The 21,632-nt window shown below is 46.6% G+C and overlaps 1 protein-coding gene across 2 annotated transcripts; it reads left to right on the top strand.

Moving 5' to 3' along the window:
* On the top strand, positions 1-20,141 carry GOLGA1 (golgin A1). 2 transcript variants are annotated; one of them, XM_075439434.1, is made up of 23 exons: positions 1-87; positions 573-884; positions 2,420-2,510; positions 3,874-3,948; positions 4,448-4,545; positions 5,072-5,104; positions 5,831-5,959; positions 6,248-6,417; positions 6,816-6,927; positions 7,051-7,146; positions 7,365-7,490; positions 8,653-8,748; positions 9,636-9,731; positions 9,996-10,148; positions 10,380-10,475; positions 11,210-11,299; positions 12,480-12,582; positions 13,415-13,572; positions 14,053-14,211; positions 14,725-14,784; positions 15,618-15,788; positions 16,729-16,815; positions 17,681-20,141. In XM_075439434.1, the coding sequence occupies exons 2-23, from the start codon at positions 750-752 to the stop codon at positions 17,759-17,761; spliced, it is 2,415 nt and encodes an 804-aa protein (XP_075295549.1). In that variant the 5' UTR covers positions 1-87; positions 573-749; the 3' UTR covers positions 17,762-20,141. The 2 variants fall into 2 exon arrangements, with proteins under 2 accessions (XP_075295549.1, XP_075295551.1); XM_075439436.1 differs by having other exon boundaries at positions 6,260-6,417.
* The last annotated feature ends 1,491 nt before the right edge of the window (positions 20,142-21,632 follow it).

The following is a 21,632-nucleotide window of genomic DNA, read 5'->3' on the forward strand; positions in this document are numbered from 1 at the left end:
CCTGTCTGCGCGGCGCTTCCGGGTCGGCGCCGCCAGGGGAAGCGGCGGCCCCGGGGTCCTGGCGGCGGCGAGGCCCGGCCATGGGCGGTGAGGGCGCGGGGCCGGGCAGGGCCGGGCTGAGGGGCCGGAGGGCGGCGGAGCCGGGCTGAGGGGCGGGCTGGGGGGCCGGAGGGCTGAGGGGCTGGCGGGCGGCGGGGCGGGCTGAGGCGCCGCCGGGCTGAGAGGGCGGCGGGGCCGGGCCGGGCCGCAGTGCTCGGTCCCGGGCTGGGCCGCAGCGCTCGGGTGGGGGCCGCGGCTGCCTCGGAGCAGGGCAGCAGCCGCCGGACACCGGCCGGCCCCGAGCTTCCCTCGGCCTCGGGCGGGGGCCGGGCTGCTCGGACCCCCCGGCGGGACCGGCCGTGCTGAGCGCTGTGGCGGTTGGGTTTGGATTGGTTTGTCAGCGGGCTCTGCGCTGGGGCAGTTGATTCTCAGCGTGCTGTGACGGGGGGGCGTTGAAGGGCGTTCGGTTATCTTCGAGTGTTTAACACGGGTGGAGATTTTTAGCGTGGAAACCGCATCTCTTTAATGTGCAGGTGCTGTTAGGCTGTGAAGGCTTTAATGGAACTAGAAATGCAATAAAACTGAGTGGATGAGGCACAAAATTAAATCTCGGCATCTGGAAGCTGTAAACCGAGCGTCACTACGTTAACCATATTGGTGGTAGTGGCTTTTCAAAGTCCCTGGCCATTTCCGTGCCCCAGAGCAGTAAAATGTTTGCGAAGCTGAAGAAGAAGATTGCAGAAGAGGCAGCCATTGCTCCCAGGCCAGGGGGGGCTGCCAGGATACCCCGCTCCGTCAGTAAGGAGTCCATCACGTCTGTGGGAGCAGACTCCGGAGATGACTTTGTGAGTGACACCTTGCTTTGGGTTTTGATTTCTCTTGCAGCATTTCTGATACAGCTTTACAGGCTACCGTTCTAAGTCTGGCGTAGGAGTTGAGTATATATTGTGGTGTTTTTGTATGTCTTAATGCATAAATGATTCATTAGCTTGAATGAACTTAAATGCTGAAGAGAAAACGTTTTAATGCTAGCCATGGTAGTTACTAGGAGGCTTGCATTCCCACGTAAACGTGAGTTACAAAGCTGCCCCAATACAGACCGTTGTTAAACAGATATAAAATGCTGAATAAAGCTGTAGTAATGTGTGAGATAACCATTTGTAAAATTAATCACTGGAGCAGGAGGAAAGCAAGCTTGCTGGTTAGCTATGATCTTGCTATGGTCCTGTGTTTACCTCTTGGCTTCCTGGTACTCTTCCTACTCCAGCACATTGTTTATGCAACGTGTATTCGGTTTTGCTGCACTCAGAACTTGTAGCTTCTCCCATGTCTGGTTTAAGCTCTCTTTCATTACAAAGCGTTGTTTAAGCAAGCCGTGTCATTCCAGGAGCGTATGGGTTAAACGAAACCCTGTAGTGCGCCAGCACCTCTGCCCCTTGCTGGCTATCACGTTCCTCAAAACCCGGATTAGGACACAGTGTCGCACCACTGCTGGTGCCTGCGGTACCCGCTGGTTGCAGCAGGTCACTCTATGATTCTGTTTTGCTGGCTGCAAAATGGAGAAGTTATTTACGCAGCTGAGTCTTAACTCATTTTTTCTGAAGCTCAGCTGAAATTCCAGTTCTGTTAAGCAGAGGGTTGGAACTCCTAATGGTTAAATACATTTTACAAAGGAAATACATATCTTGTGTTTTTCTGAAATTGTTTTGCACTTAACACGTTCTCATGTAGAAATTTCATTTATCATCATGTGAGTTTAGAGAACAGAAAGCAAGTAACGATGGTAGCTGGAGCCTTGTGTGGCTTTCAGAACACCTCCAAGAATGTGTTGGTTTAGCAGTAGTAATTTAACTGCTCTTCATATTGATTTTTATGGAGCAAAAAAACCCCTAGAGAATCAGAAGTCAGTTATGCAGTGGGTTTTGCAAGTGGCAAGACTGCTGCGTTAGTGCCTAAGCGAGCTTATCCCACGTGAAGAGCATTGCTGTTTCTCTTCTGCTTGCTTAGTTTTCCAAAGGCTTTCGCTTTAGCCTGTCCTGGAACCTGTACTGTAGAGCTGGGATTTTTTCTTTCCCTGAGTCGTTCTGTTACGCCGTCTCCTCAGTGACCAGTTTGAACAGCTTGCAGCTACAGCTGCTTTTAAAAGCGTTGCACTGCGTGGAGCGGGCCGGCGTTGCAGAGCTCACTGTTTGAGCCCTGGCTGTTTCTCCTCTTCCGCGTTTTGTACACATTCTGCTGTGGTAGTGCAATTTTCCCTGCGTGTGAAAACCGGAAGCATTGTTCCTAGGCACGATAGTGTGTATTATGGTAGAGTTAGTATATGGCAGGATCACTTTTTCTAAACATTTGTAAGTTACAGGAGTGTTGTTTTTCTACCAAGGCTTCTGATGGAAGCAGCTCCAGAGAGGATCTTTCATCCCAGTTGTTGAGAAGAAATGAACAAATAAGAAAACTGGAGGTCAAGCTGTCTGGTATGTGTCTCGATACATATAAACCCCTATTATTTTAGGAAATATTTTCATTTGAACTGAAGTGCTTTAATTTATTAAAAATACATGGGTTTAAGTTTTTTTTAAAATGGGTTTGTAACAAGCGGTTGATTGTCATCTAGGGAGCATCCAGTGTCACTGATCATTTTGTAAAGACGACCGACTCTCTTCTGATTCCACACCACATTTGTGTGATTCTTTGGAACAGATGGGACAGCTTTCTGTCCCCATTCTTCAAATAGTGTCTTTCCCCACTCTTATTTATTCTGTGTACATAATGGTTTGTTTCTCTTGGGATCTGAGCTTTCTGGTGGTGACGGTAACACAGTGCCATTCTTAAAGAAGTGAACTTTGAAATAAAGCAACGGATTCAGCATAAAACAGTCTTGAGGCTTTTTTGCTTTCCAAGATAATGCCTTGTTCTGTAAAGCTGTAGTAAGGGTGCTGCTCTGACACTGTTGTAGGGAGTGGATCGGGGACTAGGCTGAGCTGTGTTCTGCTGTTGCTTCCCAAAGCTCAGAGGTGGCCTTGGAGAATAAGGAGAGGTTATAGCCAGCTCAGGATTATTTTAATTTATTCAGGACACTTACCAGGCTCCTGTTCAGTTCAAGAAAATACAAGATTCACAGGTGATTTCCCATTGCAATTTGAAAGGGCAAAGTGTTCACCTGTTTGCGTAAGGTAAACTTGAAAGTGCTGGTTTGGGCTTAGTAGGAGAGAGGGAAGCTCTAGGTACCAAGAGACTCGTGCAAGCAGCCTGATCAGTAGGTAAATCCTCCTTTCCGTTGTACATCAACTTTTCCAAGGTCTGTGTGTGTGTTTGTTTTGTGTTTTTTAAATCTGCCTTCCTTGTCAATTCTCCTCTGCTGAGCAGACACGGTGGTGGTGAGGGCGTGAGTTTGTTAGCTGCGGGGAGCCCCAGTCGGAGCTCAGCCTGAGATGCGGTGCGACCTGAACAGCGAGCAAGCGTCAGTGAATCGCCCCGTCCTCACATGCTCCGATGAGAGAGACCTTTCCTAAACAGAGTTAAACAGATTGCCGTTCTTGAGTGAAGTAGACAGTGGGGATGGTTCTGCATTCTCTGGTACTGCCCTTTCTTGTGTAACTAGCACACCCAGGACAGGTCCTCCTGTTTGTGCCAGCCATTTTCCCTATGGACAGTGCAGAACCGTTTGCTTGTGTTCATTGTTATGGTCACCCAAGTTTTCTGCAGCAGGAATGATTTTCTGGTAGAGAAAATCATCGTCATTTTCCACTCATCCTTTTTCCTTTTTTTTTTTTTTTTTTAATTTCTTTCCCCAATGTCTGTTCATTCCTGGTCTGTGCTTCTTCCTCCTCACACAAGATTATGCTGATCAGATCCGAAACTTGCAGAAGATAAAAGAGAAGCTTGAAAATGCATTAGAAAAGCATCAGGATTGTACGTACTTTTCTTTTTCCTTTTTTTTTTTTATTTGAAGTAGATAACTGTGATGGTTGGAAGGAAGTGGGTTTGATGTACAGATGCGTTTATCACTTGCTTTCAAACTGCGCACCTCTAGGTTGCAGAGGAATAGAACTCAAGCGCTTGCCTTATTTACCACGTAAAAAGCAGCAGTAGTGTGTTGGCTGTTGAACAAAGTTGTTATTGTACTCCTTTGGCCAAATTTGGGCCTAAAGTGCAGGAGAGACTGTTTTGAAACCTACAGCTTCGTTATAATCTGGTGAGGAACAGTACTGCTATCGTCTGTTACTTGTGGCGTTTGTCCAAGGTGCAAGCAGTCTGAGGTAATGAGAGGCACAGCGTTAGTGCTGGAGAGTCGAGGTGGGGCTAGTTACTTGCAGAAGCAGCTCTTTAAAGTGATAAATAACATATAGAAGACTGAGAAGCAATTTTAGAAGACAAGTTTTTAATATAGCTGGTGGTTCTCTGTTGATAGCCTCCATGAGGAAGTTTCAGGAGCAGAATGAAGCTCACCAGGCCAGTCGAGCCAAGATGGCTGAAGGAATGGCTTTGGCCTTAGAAAAAAAGGACCAGGTAATGGAGCTTGAACAACTCGACTTGTGACAGTCTGTGGAGACTGGAGTGCGTGACCTTGATGTTTTCAGCAGGTGTCGCCGTTAATTAAAATAGTTGTTCTGCACTGTGTTTGCTCAGCATGTCAACGTAGAGGAAAGAAGGGACTATTAGGTTCAAATGCCAGAAACGGTGTAGGACTTGTCGTTGCTTTGACTGTTCATGCTGTTTTTTAAAAAGAGCCCACACCGATTTCTAAGGAGAGGTTAAGCTTGCGCTTTGGTAAGATTCAATTACAATAGACCTGTTCTCACTTTTATTTTACTTGCATGAAGCTTATGTATTCAGGTAGCATAAATGATTCCTCAATGTTTGTATCTTAAAACACTAGCTGTTACTTTTCTTTTGCTGATTATTTTTTTAATCATTACCACAACTTACTATCTATGTTAACAATACAAATGCATTTTTTTTCTTTTTTTTTAAACCATGATGTCCTTGAAAGTCTACCAGTTGGTTTTGATTGGTTTTCTCCTTTCTTGTTCAGGAGTGGATGGAAAAACTGGGTCAAGCTGAAAAGGTAAGTAACCTTTGGGGGTTCTGTTTGTTTTGTGCATGTGTATTCGTAGACACTAGCCTGCACACTTCCTGCAGCTCAACTCTGTTTAGCACTTTGTATTATTCGATCTTTGGTCAGTGGGAGAGGCCAGAGATCTGCTTTCATTACCAGCCCCAGTCCTTCAGGAGATATTTCTGAAATTATTTTTCAGTGGGGAAGTAGAGAAGGATGGGTTATGATGAGAAAGATGTACTTCTGTAAGGTGGAACAACAGTTTCCTTTATTACAGAGGAGGCAGCTGGGATGCAGAAGGAGGTAGTGATTTCGTGTGAGCTCTTGCAGTAGGTCACCTGTTTCATTAAACAAGTGAAACTATGTGTTAGGGATTTTTTAAATACAGGATTTCAGTCTTGTAGTTGTTCCAGCTGTTCAGCTTGGTCTATTTTAAATTATCTCTGATTATGAAGACATGAAGCATGCTACTATTTGCTGTCCAGTTAGGTGATCATTTGCTGCACTGTAATGAATAGGGATTCTTTTGAGATTTTTGAATTTCGATAATTTGCTCCACATTGCCTACTGCGCCATGAATGTGGAAGAACTGCTAGTTCTACCTGTAGTACTGTCAGAGAGCCTTGTGGCTGCAAGACAAGATTCCTTTCCCAGAGAGTTCACCTAAACTCCCACTGACTTGAAATGAGCATACAGATTTTCTTGGATTTCTTTTGGTTTTTGTTGGTTTATCAGGAAAAAAAAATACTTGAAGCACAATTACAAGAAATGAGGGAGCAGAGGTTGAACCTTTTTCAAAAAAGAGATGAAATTGATGAGCTGGAGGGCTTTCAGCAGCAGGAAATTGCCAAAGTTAAACACATGGTAAGATTATTTTAAACTTTTTTTTTTCTTTCCTGAAATTTCTGTTAGAATACTGAGTTAGTGGTAGTTCTGCATTAATTTTTTTTAGCCTTACACAGTCTTGGTCAGTCTCAAAATCCTAAGAGTAGGTACATGCATACAATATTACGTAGCTTTTTTCAGCAGTGACTTTTATGGCAGTTATTTAATACAGCTCATAACTTAATAAAAAAGGCAAGTTTCAAAGGGAAGGCTTTATCAGTATTTCCAGATCATATGTGTTGTCAAAGATAATGTTCTAATATTCAGCTTTTGAAAAAGGAAGAATCTCTGAGCAAAACAGAGCAGAAACTAGAGGCGTGCGCTCGAGAGCTAACCCACACTAAAGAGGTGCTTCGGGGCGCAAGCAGCGAGTCGTCAGGCTTAAGGAAAGCTCTTGAAGAGTTGCAGCAGCAGTGCTTGGAGCTAGAGGCACAGAGGTACGGATGTGCTGTTCCGTGAGGAGCAGTGTTTTCATTTCCCTCGTAATTTACTGCATGCCCAGTTTTGTCTTTTTGAAGGAGCTTATACATGGTGAGCTGACTGAATAATTGCTTCTGGTATGCTGATGTGGATGTAAATACCAGGTTTATATTTCTTTTCAAGCCAATTAGAGTAGTACTTGTGTAGGGTGTTGTAAGCTTGTTATGATGTCTTTTTTTCGTAGTTTGATTGCTGAACTGTCGCTTTGTTTGGAAAATGTATAATCAAGCAGTGGCTGGCTTTAGGACAAGAAAATCTTCTTGATGCTTGTTCCATTTTCATAAGAAGCAGAATTATCTGTTAAAGATTATTTTTTCTGGAACAGTGTGACACTTTTTTTTATTCTCTTTTGAAGAGATAAACTAATGACAGCTGAGACAAATGCAGAAAATAAGATCACTGCTCTGGAGTTAAGAGAACAGGAGCTACAAACTGTCATTCAGCAGCTTTCTGTAGACTTGCAAAATGTAAGTTTGAGCTAAATGAGACATGATTCAAAGAGCTCCTTGTCTGCAGAAGTTAGATTAGATATCAATTCTGTGGTTTTGGAAATCAAAGTTTCAAAGCAAGTAATTTCTCAAAATTTTTAGGCCCGAGTTGCTGGTTCTGGTTGTGAGAAGAGACTGGAAATGTTACAGGTGGAGCATGAATCTCTGAAGGTCGAATATGAGCAACACAAGCGAAAGGTTAAGTGTTTTCCGATGAATCTACTTTTGTCTGGTGTAAAGGTGTGCTCTTGGGTAATGCACTATGAGTTTGAAATTTGGTGTCTAGAGAGTGTTTTAGGATCATGTTGTCTTTTCAAATAGGACTTTTTCTAAAGACACTTTTTAAAGTCAAACTACAATGGATTAGATGAAAGCTTCACTCTAAAAAAAGATTCTGTGATTTCTTGTTCTCGCAGATGACTTTTGAATTTGCTGAGCGAAATAAACTTACTGAACAGCTGCAGGAAAAAGTGTCTTCCTTGGAAAAAAAGCTAGAAAGAAATCTTTCAGGGGATGAACATGTGCAGGAGCTACTCAAGGAGGTAATTATACATTTATAGACGGCTTAAAAGTGTAATCTTGGTGAGATTTTTTTAAGACACATACATTACTTATCACACATGGGAGGAATATATGGTGATGTAATGCAGGCGCCTTTGTCCCTGCAGCGTACGTTGGCACGCTGTCTATGCTGGGCAGAATTGTGGGGGTGACGACACTGAGCCCATTATGTAGATATGGCACAGATGTTTTGTGGGTCTTCCTGCATTGTCTGTTCAGGCAATGCATCTGACTGCTTAGAAGCAAAAGAGCAGCTTTTTAACATGTCCACGGGAGGTAGAACAACTTGAGAGTTTTATTAGTCCTTCCAGAGAACAGTGCACACTTTTCCTTGTTCTTCATCTTCTATCACTGTGACTCACCAAACAGTGGGACAGGGAGGGGAACTGGTTTTGCACGTAGTTGTACAAACAGAATGTTGTATGTTGAAAGCTTGGGCCTCAGAAGTGTTAGGAAACAGCTGGAAACAAAGAACTTAGCTTTGGTTAATGCCCTTTCTCTCATTACTTCTTGATCCTTGATCTCAGTGATCTCTCTTCTCACTGGTGCTCCTGTTCAGGATCTGCCTGGAGCAATGCCTCCCTAGCTGGGTCTTGGGAGACAAGGGAAGATGTGCTCTTCCTTGGTCAGGCTTGCCTACAAGGCACATCAGCTTCATGTTGCTATGATAAAAGAACATGGCTTAGTAAACTTGAGCTAGTTTGAAGTCCATGTAGGGGTAGTAAGACAATTTGGAAAGTAAATACCATAACTAGCAAAAGTTTTACGTTCTCTGTGTATTTGCTGTGATGCAGAAGGTGGTAAACTTTCAAAAAGAAAAAAGTTTTTTATCCCTTAAACTTGGTCTGGGTTAGAAAATTATGACCTGGCTGGTGATTAGAGTTTACATCTGGATCATGACAGCATGCCAGTGAATTTCCCATTCTTAATTAATGATGTCATTCCCAGGGCAACCTGGTCTGCAGAGGCCCTATGCAGTAGGATCATACTTCCTGGTTCCCCAGAGCAAAGCTGCGTTGCACATCAAAGTCACTGTTCCAATTTAGTTTGACCTTATTAATGAAGTAAAGAGAAAAATCTTAGTTAAAGAAAAATCTCTTTGTCCATCCTTCCTCCTGTTCTTCATCTCAATGTAATCTTCAGAAAGCCACTCTTGAGCAGAAATTGGATGAAACCAGGCAGCAGCTACTAACAGACAGAACGCATCACACTGAGACTGTGAACGATTTGGAAACACAGGTAAGGTGGTTGGGCTTTTTTGGGTGTTCTTTACTACAAATTCCCAGTGTTTCCAGGCTCTTTATGCCCTGTACCTCCTCTCCTCACTGTGCTTGTGCTGTCAGCCAAAGGTGAGACTGTGTCCCATTTAGTCTTGAACGGAAGCATAGAATTGTTTAGGTTGGGAAGGACTTTTAAGATCATCGAGTCCAGCCATTAACCTAGCACTGCCAAGTCCACCACTAAACCCTGTCCCTAAGCACCACGTCTCCATGTCCCTTAAATACCTTCAGGGATGGTGATTCCACCACTTCCCTGGGCAGCCTGTTCCAGCTTGACAACCCTTTTGGTGAAGAAATTTTTCCGAAACCTCCCCTGGTGCAACCTGAGGCCATTTCCTCTCATCCTATCGCTAGCTGCTTGGGCAGAGACTGACCCCTGCCTCGCTACAGCCTCCTTTCAGGTTGTTGTAGGGAGCAATCAGGTCTCCCCTCAGCCTCCTCTTCTCCAGACTGAACCACCCCAGTTCCCACAGCCACTCCTCATAAGACTTGTTCTCCAGACCCTTCACCAGCTTTGTTGCCCATCTCTGGACATGCTTCAGTTTAATTGATCAATGTCTCTGGTCACCCTCCACCCTCAGTGGTGAAGGGCCTAGAGGTTGTGAAGTTAGAGAAGACAGACATGAAAGCTCTGTCCTAAGAAACAAATATCTGAAGTGCAAGCACTGCTGGACAGCAGCGGTGCGGTGAAGTTTGTAAAAGCAGCGTGTGTCCAGTACGCAGTCTCTCTGAATGATGTGATTTTAATGTTAACCTTCCCCTACTGGGTTATCCGTCATTCTGTGTGTTTTTTCTAATAACGTAGATGCCAATGGATAAGGAATTAAACGTGTGGTTATATTTTAGAATAAAGAACTGGAACAAAAACTACAGATTGCAACAGAAGCATTGCAAAGGAGCAAAGAAGCAGCTGCTGAACAGGATCTGAAGATCCAGAAGCTGGTGAGTACGCTGCGTAAGGTTTCACTGACCAGTAGCAGATCAGTTTGCAGCATCCCCAGAGACGCTCGCTTGTCTATGTTGGTTTCGTTCCTGAAGTGTTTTTGTGCAGTTTGTCTCCTAAACTAGTGTCTGTATACAGGTACACGAGGCTGCTGCCGGAGGAATAGCGTTGCTTCGGATTGCGTGTATGTCACAGGGAATGGTGTCCGATTCTTGTCAAAGCTTCGAAATGCCATTAACCTAGTGTTCTTTATTTTTCTGAAGCAAACTGATCTAGAGGATGAAAGCAGTAAACTACGGCAACAGATTTTAAGTGAGAAACATCAGTACGATCAGAAAGTTACTGGGCTGGAGTCTCAAATTGCTGCTCTCGAAACAGGTTGGGAATTGGATAAAACAGCTACTCAGCGCAAGATCGTAAGTACAGAAACTGTTCAGTGGGCCGCGTGAGCCTTCACAAAACGATGTTAACGCGGCTTGTAGACCTTGCATGTTGTCTGAATGTTCATACTCAGCGCTTCTAGCATTATAATAGAAGATCTCATACTTTGAGAAACTAAATATGAACAAAACATTGTATGTGTTTAATTGTTTAAACAAAGCATTAGAATAAATGTGCTTAGTATTTAAGCAATCTTTATTTTACAGAGCCAGTTGGAAAAGGAAAATGAAAATCTTAATGGAAGCAGAGAAGAGTATGAGAGTTCTTTAAAAAAACAAGAGTCTGAACTGAGCAGGTTAAAGGTAAGGGTTTAATTGGTTAGAGACGCTGGTTAAATACCGAGCCGAGTTTGAGAAACAGCGTCAAAGTGTATTACATTCTGGGTACTTGGAGTCACATTACACGTGGGTTGCTTGTACTTACAGCTGTAAATCGTCTTTGGTACTCAGTAAAAATTTATTTGAGGAGCATTACAAATGGCGATCATTTTCTGAAACAGAATGCTTGGGTCTGCCTAAACCAGGCAGAAATAACAGATTCCTGTATTGTTAGGCATGAAGAGCTTTTAAATCCCGTTAGCAGCAATGAATACAGAATGGTTCAACATCAAATTCCATTCATAGCATTCAAAACAAAAGTTAAAAACTGAAGTTGGTCAGGTATTCACAGCTTCTAGTCAGCCTTTAGACTGTAGTTTTGGGTTGTTGAAAGTGTTTTCTCTAGCTACTCTTGGATGCACAATTGGAATAAAGATCAGTTGTAGGAAGGAGCTACTTCAATGTAATAGAGACTTCAAGCTAGAAGGTATTTTAAGCGTTGGATACATTTGGCCTCTCACATCAGTTCTGTGTTGCTCTTACATGTGCAGGTACCAGCAGTGCAGTAAAACAAAACAGTAACTCTCATTTGGAAGGGTAAATCGTGGTGTGTTAGAACACCTGTGAGTTCTAGTTGCTAATGGATTTGGGTTGCAAGATGAGAGACTGATTTGATTTTAGTTGTCTCAAGTACCCTCTGAATGACTTTTGGTTTGCAGAATGAACTGAGCAGCAGAGAGACCATCAGTGTTGAAATTGCCAAAGCATTGGAAGAAACCCGAAAACAAAGAGAGGAGCTACAACAGCAGGTGGGTTAATACCGACAGTCTGGAATATATTTGGGTGCTCCCTACCTTGCACAGACCAGACTAGATTTGGACTTAATTATCGTCACAGTCAGGAAAATTAACAAGAGTCAGATCCTCAGCATGCAAGACAGTAGTGGTTGCCTCAGTAAACTTGAAACTTAAGGGTGTCTGTGTACATGCCTGCACAAGGATGTAATCAGCTGATACGAGTTACCCCAGTGGAAGAATGTGAAATGCTGCCGAGTGCCAAGTTAAGGATATTCGTAAATGCATAGGCTCAAGGTGGCAGGTTGCGGCCGTTGAATATGTACAAGGGAGGGGAAGACCAAGTAAGTAGCAAGCTTAAATCTGTAAGGCTTGTGCGTGATCCCAGTGGGCCAGCCATCCTGAGCCATTGGCTAGCTGGCAGTTTGTTTTAAAGAAACCTGCTCATTCTGCTGCTGTTCCTTTCAGTGCTTATGTCACGTGTTTGTCCCTCTGAAGCACAGCAGTTCTAAAATTATAAAATTTAGAGGAGGAGGTTGTTTCCAGTAACTAAATAAATTTTAGAGGAGGAGGTTGTTTCCAGTAACCAAATATGAATTCTGGGTGGTCTTTCTTTTGCTGCTCTTTTACTAAAAATGATCATGGTGGATAATGTGACCTTGTTTGTTTAAACTGGGAACTGCCCGTTGAGTAAGTTTGGCTGAATTTAGTCCCATCTTTTGGTTTCTTTATTCATCTGGGACTGCTGTAGATCGGCGCTTGCTTGGTCCAGCTGTATGTAGAAGGGGTAGAATGCTGGTTGTGAGGCACAGAGTAATTGTGGCGCAGAGTTTATCACCAGCAAAGCGTGTTTTGGCTCCTACAGCACATTGACTTCAGTGCTTTTGAATGAGGTCAGCACTGTAGAGGTGCTGCCTTCTGTGGGTCTGTGGCTAGATCGCAGACATCCACGTTGTGTTGTCTGTAACACTAATGCTGCACAAACCACTTCAAGGTGCTGAGTTGCCAGGCACAGAGCTCATGCAGCCCCTGCCAGTTGTAGATACCAGCCGCGGCTTTTGTCACCAATACAAGAATTCTTCTCCAGTCCCTCTCACAAAAAAAAAGAAATCTGAGGCATGTTGAAATCTTTCAATGTCCTCTTCTAGTTTTATATCTTTAATGACTTCTGTTTGTTTGTTTGTCTGCTTTGAAGGTTTCACATCTGGCTTCCTTAATAAAGGAAAAAGAGCAGCTGATTGATGAAAAGTGTGATGTGCTTCTAAAACAGAAGGAAGAACTAAACCAACTCAGTCAAGGTTAGACCAAACAAGTCTACCGACAGCTTTATCTTGACAGTCTCTAGTTCTGGGCTTACCTGATAGATTGTAATAATTCTAGATTTCTCTTCCATATTTAATGTTACCAGAATTTTAGAAATCTTGAATCTTTCAGTAACAGCTGGGCAGTCTCTCTACTGCATCCCTAAAAACAAAACCACTTTTTAAAATACGTCTTATGTTTATACACCATAAAATAACAAATCTTGCTGTGCTTTTCGTAAATGGTTTTGCGCAAAACATTAAATAAATTATACAGCTCAAAAACTGCTGCTTCGTTGCACCACGTTAAAAACTGCACTTGCTTGAAAGATTATTTACATTCTTAAAGAGCAACTGTAAACTGATTCCACAGTCATACTAAAAAATGAAGTGCAGTCATCTTCATTCAGTTCCTTGCCCCTCCGTGTTTCTCTTGTCTGTTGCCATTCTTTAGAAGGGGAACAAACGCGCAGCCTCCAGTTGCGCCGCTCCCTTGGCTAGCCATGAGTCGGGAGCCGCTGGCGCTCGCAGCTCAGCCCCGAGTGTTTCTGTGCAGCCACGGCATGAGTCACACAGACTTTGGTGGGGGTCTTTTGGAGCAGGTGTAATTGATAGTTACGTTGTTTAGTATTAAAATCGCCCTGACTGTCAGACAGTTCGGCATGTGAGCTTGGGTGGCTTAAATTCTGTCGTCTTTCTGTCTTTGTGATGGAGAAAGGCAAGAAGGTCAGGATTTGCTGTCACCGTAACTTGCTTTGTTTAAGAAAAATAATTAGAAACTCCCATGTGATTTGGTGTACTGATACTAAGCGAGTCTCCCCTTTCTCAGATCATGAAGCTGTCTTGCTGCAAATGCACCAGTTGCAGTCTGACATAGAAGCGAGTAATAGCCGAGCAGTGGAGAAAGAAGAAACGGCAAGAAAGGAGATCGATGGATTGAGGTTGCAGATACAGGAGTGCCTGTTGGCCAGAGAACAGGAGAAAAACGTGAGTGCAGTTGCAAAGCTGATCTGTTCAGACTTCTCAGGAAAAGGCGCGGGTGTGCAAGAGAGCCCAGTTCTGTCACGCCTGGTGATACGTGTCTGGAGCCGTTCACGCTGCCAACTTGCTCGTGACCTGAGACACCAGCAGTGTAGACCACCATTGTTTGTTGTTCCCTGTCTTCCTAAAGAAAGCTGGTTCCTGTCAGATCTGTGACTGGTTTATGGAAGACACCTTATTTTATTTGACTCATAAAAAGTCTGGAGAGAACAATTAGGAAACCGATGAGACAGACCCAAGAGCAGTAAGCAGGCCAGTGAGAGATGTAGCCAGCTAGATTGCCACTAGTGCTGTCTGGTTTGTAAAAGCAACCACCACCACTCCCACCCCCCCAAACGCCACCAAAAAGAAGTCTAGCTTTCTCCCTGGGGAGTGTTCACAGGCTGCAGATGTCATATCTGCCTTTCAACCTTTTCGTTTATATAGGTTTCACAACTGGAGGAATCGCCAAGAGCCTTGAACAAGCATTTACATTCTCCAGAAAAGCGTGTGGTGGAACAGAATGGAGAGGTAGCAGCTGTGGACATCATTCAGCTTCGGGAGGATAACAGAGAGCTGGAACAGCAAATTGCTGAGAAAAACAAGGTGAACTGAAACAGCAGAAACAGCTGTTAGTCTTTCCCCTTTTAGTTAGGAAGCCTAATAATTGGTGCTGCCCATGCTGCCCTTAGAAGGACAGGCTTACCAACACGGCGGATCCAATCTGAATCCTGTATTCTGTGAGAAGATTTTTTTTTTTCTCTGGGTTGTACGGAGATTTAGCAATAGTGGGTAAAAACTGTAGCCAGAATTGTAGGAATCCTTATCTATTTTGGAGGAAAGATGCACCAAATGATGCCATTTACAGCTTTCCAGCAGAGACCTTTTCCCTTCCACTGTGCTGCCACGTGAAAGCCGAATTGTCCTGCCACATGCCTTGCTAATGCGTGCAGCTAGAAAGGCAAGACATTCAGGTTGCTTCTTCAGGGCTGCCAGCGTTGTTTAGTGATTGCTTTATTCGTTGCCCTGGTTTGTCGTGGGTTTTTCCAGATATCTGTGGGTCAAAACATGTCCTGACCATGAATACTGTGTTAACACTGTCCTTTGCTCTGCTTGCAGATGATAAAGCAGCTACAGCAAAGAATGACAGAGCTCAAAAAAACCCTCCAGAAAGAGTTGGTAAGGGTGATGTTTTTTCAGTCTCTTCATCTGGCACTCACTGACAGTTACTTGCACTGCTAATTCCAAAAGCTTGACTTCTATTTAAAAAAAAAATTAACAGAAGTTTTAAAATATTCTGATGTTGTTATTTTTGTTCTGAGGTTGAAATTGTTTTGGAGAAGGCCCATGTTTGAAAGGCACAGAGCAGGTTAGTGATGCAAGAAAGTTATCAGGTGATATGACTGCGGCCGTCCAGTACTTAAAGGGGGCCTGTAGGAAGGATGGGGACAGGCTTTTCAGCAGGGCCTGCAGCGACAGGACAAGGGGTGATGGCTTTAAACTGAAAGAGGGGAGATTCAGACTGGAGAGAAGGAAGAAGTGTTTTACACTGAGGGTGGTGAGGCCCTGGCACGGGTTGCCCAGAGAGGTGGTGGACGCCCCATCACTGGAACCATTCCAGGCCAGGCTGGACGGGGCTCTGAGCGACCTGATCCAGGTGAAGATGGCCCTGCTCACGGCAGGGGGCTGGACGGGGTGGCCTTTAAAGGTCTCTTCCCACCCAAACCATTCTCTGATTCTAGGATAGTTTCTGCCGTGGAGCCAGTTCCGTGCTGGTTTGGTCAATGTCCGTGTAACGCTGCCAGCAACTAGCTTCTGTCCTAGAGTGTGGGGAGGGGTGGAGACACTGCTCTGCTGTGGTCCCATGAAGGATGAGAAGCTTGTCCTGCTGATGCCCAAGCTGTACCCACCTTGTGGATACAAGCCTTGTGCTGGCCGGCTGGGACCCGGATCCTCTCCCAGGGTTAAGCTGACAGAGTCTGCAATGTACTTCTCTTTTTCTTATTTTTTAGAAAATAAGGCCTGACAGTGAGGTACCTGAAGTACGTGAAAAAGCAAATTCTGAAGTGCCTAATGCTTCTGTGACTGTCACAAACAACTCTGATTTAAATGACTCAAGGGAGATAAACTTTGAATACCTGAAACATGTTGTGCTGAAATTCATGTCCTGCCGGGAATCTGAGGTAAAGGTGTACCCTGAGCTTCTCTTGCTATGTCTGTCTTTCTCTAGGAACTGCCACCCGTTGCCTGCCAAGGACACTTCTGTGCCAGTTCCATGCTTTTACACTTCAAAAGTTGTTGACTGATTCAGCACCATGAAGCAAAATAGCTAACAGTGATATGTTTGGAAGTACAGATTATTATGAACTAAATGAAAGGGAAATGTGGTGTCTGGAAGTTAAAAATCTGCAGTTACAAGACATTTCCTCTGCACTACTCTCAAAAGCATATGGAGTGTGTAGTTAGAGTGGTTGTACATTTAAGACAGATGGAAAAAAAAAAACAAGAAAAAGACATAAACTGCTTGCTGTTGATCTGTGAGAGGTAGTTCCTTGCGCACTTGGAGCTCCTTCACCTGCTCCACATTGTGTTGAAAAAGTTAAAGGTAAAAAAGTCGTGCCAACAATACACTTTGCTTACTTGCAAGTCAGTGGGTAAGATCAAGAAGTAATTGTGGTATCCCGAGGGCTTGACTCCTTTACTGACTCTGCATTGTGTGTCCCAGTAAGAGCGTTAGTACGATAGAGTTAATATACTTCAGTGTATATTTTAAACGGCGTAATTCTTTCCTGCCTACCTGCTAGTTTGGTCAAATTTTCAAAGCTTAGAAAACCCTGGGATGCCGCAGGAGCCAAGCTGCTTCTCTGTTCTAACCAACTAGGCTCCCCATTTGTCGTCTTTCCCCAAAATACACAAACCATTGCTAAAGAACAGAAAGCAGGAAGAAGAGACAGGCCAGCCTCGTCTGTTGGCGCCGGGGCTCGCGGGAGGCTGCTGCTCTGCTCTCCGCAGTTGTGACTAAAAAGTCTGTGACCAAGCCTACAGAAAAACTGTGCTGCACCGTAGTGCCGAGTGTGAAGCCTGAGAGCATCACAACGAACAACGTACTGTGGTTTCTTTCAGGCGTTCCATCTAATTAAAGCTGTATCTGTGTTGCTGAATTTTTCACAAGAGGAAGAAAACATGCTTAAAGAAACTTTGGAGTACAAGGTAAGGGTTCTGTGCCACTTGTAGTCTCTGACAGGACTCCCAGCAGACGGAATGGAAATTCTTAGATGCTGGGAGGTCATGAAAAGGATCTTTTCCAGATGTTCGCTACAATAATAAATGTAATTTATTATTAAAATGTTAGCTAATCACTTGCATGCATGTTGGAAATTGTCCATTTCGGTGAGGGAAGCAGCAACTTGCCAGTGCTTCATGGAAGCAGTAACAGCACAGTTTTGCCCAGCGGACTCTGTCCATGGAGGGCAGCTGGAAGCTGCTCACTGGAGTCCAGTCCAGTGTTTAAACGCAGGAGGCCGAATTCTTGGTTTATCGTTTGGACATTGGGCTTAGACACCTGGGTCTGTTTCTCCTGTCCATTGCACAAAATGTGTCTGTTCCATGTCCCTGGCTGTGTGGTTATTAGTGAACGTTCGTAAGTGAGCGCTGCCTTCAGTGCACGTCCTTCGGTGCCCTGCATTCATCTCTGCCCACGCGGAAAGCCGGACAGGTTCAGTCTGCAGGACTGCAGCTGAGGGAGATGCCCTCACCCTCTTGTTCAGGGAACAGTTTCATACTAGATTGACTACAGGTACTGTGTTGAAGTGACTGAGGATTTGTAATTTGTAGTTATTTTAAAGGAATATATGTAAGTGTAATCTTCAGTCATCTTCACTTGTGGAAACTGCTTCTGCCAGGTCTGATTGTGTGAAACTGCTGCAGTCTGAAGTCTGCAGTGCTCTGTTTCAGAAATAGCTCTTTTCATCAGGTGATGGGGAGATGCATATGTACCATATCTTTTCTTTTTCAAATCTTCAGCTTCTGAAAAATGTGAACCTAGCATGACGTGTGTTGTGCTTTCCTGTCCTAGATGTCCTGGTTCGGGTCGAAGCCATCTCCTAAAGGCAGTATCCGGCCTTCTATCTCAGGCCCAAGGACGCTGTGGCCTTAAGGGAACCTGGAAATGGGCAGTCAGCATCTAGCCACTTTTTTCTGTGAAAAGAACGCTGAACACACTCCTTCAGGTGTGTCTTAATCACTGTCATTGCAGTATTTTGTACAAGAACTTCTGACGCTGTTTACAAAACTAATACTGTGCAAGGAGAAATTCTCACCACAAACTGAAACCCCTCTTCTGCGTGGGATCCGGGGACCGCCGTCGCGATGGTCTCGTGATGGAAGTCAGCTCCTTGTGCTCGTCGATCTTGGTTTCTTGGCACCAAAGGGTAACGTTAACCTCGCTGACAGCGGTGCTGGCCGCTGGAGCTGCTAACACGCGCGTCTGTCACGATGGCAGCGCTAGCGCCGAGTGACTCCAGACACCGTGAAGCTTCCTGGTCTCGCCACGGAAAGCAAGCAATGAAAAACAAACGTTGGCAGCACGGTGTGGAGTTTCTGGCAGTTTGAAAAGCCTTTCACAGAACAGGAGCGGGAGCTTTAACCAAAAAAAGAAATCTGCCTTGCCTTGTTATACTGACACAACTAATAGTTCGCATTTTTTCATATCACTGTGTACTTTAAGGTGCGTATATCCTGGCCTGCAGTCCCGAAGGCTGCATGTTGATGGCGATTATTTAATTTGAGAGCACAACTTCAGAGTTGTCTGATTTTACTTTTCTTAAAGAAAAATAATATTTAAAATGGTCTTAATTATAGTACCTAATACTCAGTCGCCTTTAAAACTAATCTGTTAGCCTGTACCATAGGTTGTTAGCGTTGGGAAGAGGGGGTAGTAAACCATTTTAAATTTTTAAAGCTGAATTCCAGGTATTGTAAATGCACACTGATAATACCTTTTATTTAAAAAAATAATCCAGTGACAAAGAGTGAAAATCATTGGTACTAAACATTCGATTTTTTTTTTTTTTTCCCTTCAAAATCTGCTAGCAGCAAATCTTCATGACCAGTATCTGCCTCTTTGGTTGTGGTTTTCTGTGCTTCAAATGCTGATGCTTAAAAACTGTTATGAACGGGTCGTGGGCTGCTAACTGGGTCCGAACTACACGGCAGAAGAAACGCTGCTCATGAGGGTTTTGGTTTTGAGGGCAAAATTCAGCTCTTAATGAATAAATCTTGGTTCCAGCAGCTTGCTTTCCTTCCCCCTTGAGAAGAGGGGGACCAAAGTGGCACTTGCCTCACAGAGTGGAAGCACAATTTGCCAATAGTTATTAATGCCACGGCGAAATCTAGATGAAAATGGGAAGCAGCAGGAAGTCTGACTCCTTAAAAATGGGACCTATTTTAAAAATACTAGGTATGTATGGTGAGCAGGCTGCAGTTCTGGTAATTCTTTTACAATGAGCTTCGTGTTACTACTGACAGTACTTCTGTTAAGTACATTCAAGAAAATTCAGCCTGTCCTCCAGTGGAGACGCAGCCTGGCCCCGCGGCCGGCCGTGAAGGTGCGGTGCCAGGGCTGCGGCCCGAGGGCTGCTCCCAGCTGCCGGGCACAGCCGCGCCGCGCTGGGGACAAACGCATCCTCCCGCCTCGGGTCCGGTACCGGAGCGGTGACCATGCTGCACCCCTCCGCCCTGCCTGACCTCCCCCGGGGCCCAGGCACGGGGCCTCGCAGCGGCTGTGCCCTCGGCATGAGGGACACTGCTCCCCTGACAGCTGGGCTGGATTTGTCTAAAGTTAAGAAAACCAGCAGGATTTTTTAGTACGCTAAAGCTTGTCCACACACAGTCTTTAGCAGCCTCCCCGTGCTATCGTTAAGCAGTGTGGGTGAGGTTTGGGGGCAGAGTACAGCTCTGCTCCAGTACGAGAAGAGACGGGCCAAAAGTGGGTTTGTATCAGTCGCTCCTGTACTGAAACAAAGCAGGGGCCGGATAACCCGGCTGCTTCTGGGATGATTTTGTTCTCTGAGGTGTTTTTGTCGAAGGGCCCTTTGCCCTGGCCTGTTGCTGTGGGACCCGAGGCCGGGGACAGGATTCCCTCTGCTGACGCTGCTGCCTGCTGAACGGCTGCTCCGTTCGTGTTGGTCCTGGCTCGAGAGGTTGCTGCTGCAGGGTCAGCAGAGCAGCGCAGGCAGCCTGCAGCAACGCGTGACGCCGTAACGCCCTAGGGTCTATATTCACTGACACAACTTCCGTGTCAGATCCCAGAGCTCATACGGGATCAACTTACCATCAACTAGTTCTTAAGTGTTGAGTTTTCTTTAGGTCTTATACATATGTTAAGAAGTTAATGCACTTTCCCTTGTATAAAACCAGTGGAATACATAATCCTTTCTTTGGCCCTTGGATTTCTTCCCTTCTATGCTGTAAATACGGACTGTATGATGAAACACTATGAAATTTGTGGTGCAATACATTTTGGATCAAAACCCTAATCTTGATTTCTTTCTCATTGTAGTTCTGGTTTTCTCCCCTGGGATGCAATAGTTCGTTAAAACGGGGAGATTTTAAAGCATGAAACCCCCCCCGCCCTCCGCCCAGGGTAGGAGGGGGGCGTCAGATGTGGAGTTACGGCCCCTGTTGCTCACGGGGAGCTCGGAGCATTTGGGCAGAGTGGACACTTAGCTCGGAGTTGTGCGTTGCTGGCCTCCTTCTGAACGAGGTGTTAGACTTCAGCACAAATAAATGACTCGGGTAATCCGAGCGCTTTACTCCCGCACGGGGGAGGGGGGAGGCCCGTTTCTGTGTCACCCGCACCCCTCCACGCACGGAGCGTGCCCCCCTGCGGCCTGCAGGAAGGGCGATGGGAGGGTGGAAACACCCCCCCTACAGCTGACGGCGCGAAAGGAGGCGTTTGCTGCGCAGGGGTCGTTCCAAGACAGCCCCGTGGGCACGAACGAGCGCGGCGGTGCGAGAGCTTTGCCGCCCGCAGCACGCGGACGAACGCGGAGCAGAGCCTGGCACGCGCCGACGTCCCCGCGCTGGCAGCGGGACGCGGACGGGACGACGGCCGGGCCCGCGGCCGGCTCTGCCACGCAGCACCGCGCCAGCCGGGCTCTGACCCCGCGCCAGGCCCGCCCGGCGCCTCTGCGGGCAGAGCTGCGAGGCTCCCGGCACGCCTGCCCAGCCAGCGCCGTGCGGGGCGACGCTCCGCGCCCGCAGCACCCACCCACGGCTGGCGGGAGCCGCCTCCCGTGGAAACAACCACAGGAAAGGAAAGGAAAGGAGACCCAAATCAGGCAGAAACACGTTCTCTGCCGTCCTGAGAGACGACGACGACTCCTCCTCCGCCCCGCCGAGGCCCCGCAGGGGCACCGAGCAGCCCCCGCCCACCTCGCCCAGCAGCCCGGAGCCCGCACAGCACCCCGCGGCCCCGGCCCCGCCCCCGGCCCCGGCGGCTGCCGCCTCAGCAGCGCCCCCGCCGCCGGGGGCCCCCCACGGGGCGGGTCTCGCCGCACCGGCCGATGTCGAGGCGGCAGAACCGCGAGCGGAGCGCGCGTCGCACTGGGCCCCACCCCGGAACCGGAAGAGCCGCTCCGGAACCGGAACCACCGCCCAGACCGGAAGCGGCCATGGGGGAAGCGGCGCCGGGAGGGGCCCCGGCCGGGCCTGTCCCCGCGGCGGGGCCGGCTGCACAGAGCCCCGCGGCCTGCGACGCGCCCGGCCCGTGCCAGCCCCGCGGGAGCCGCCCTTCCCCCCGCGGCAGCTGTATTTTCGCTTTTCTCCAGCTGGAACGAGCACCGGGCACGGCCGCGCCCCCCGCCCGCGGGGCGGGGACTTCGCTGCTGAAATCCCGCACCGCCCCGGCGCCAGGCCCAGCCCCGCCGGGAGGGCGAGCGCTGCGCGGCCGCGGCCGGGTTACAAACGCGCTGTAACGGATCTCGGGAAGGGGGGGGGGAAGAAAAAAAGAGACTGGCCACAGACAC

The sequence above is a fragment of the Opisthocomus hoazin genome, chromosome 19 (assembly GCF_030867145.1).
Source record: "Opisthocomus hoazin isolate bOpiHoa1 chromosome 19, bOpiHoa1.hap1, whole genome shotgun sequence".
Classification (NCBI taxonomy): domain Eukaryota; kingdom Metazoa; phylum Chordata; class Aves; order Opisthocomiformes; family Opisthocomidae; genus Opisthocomus; species Opisthocomus hoazin.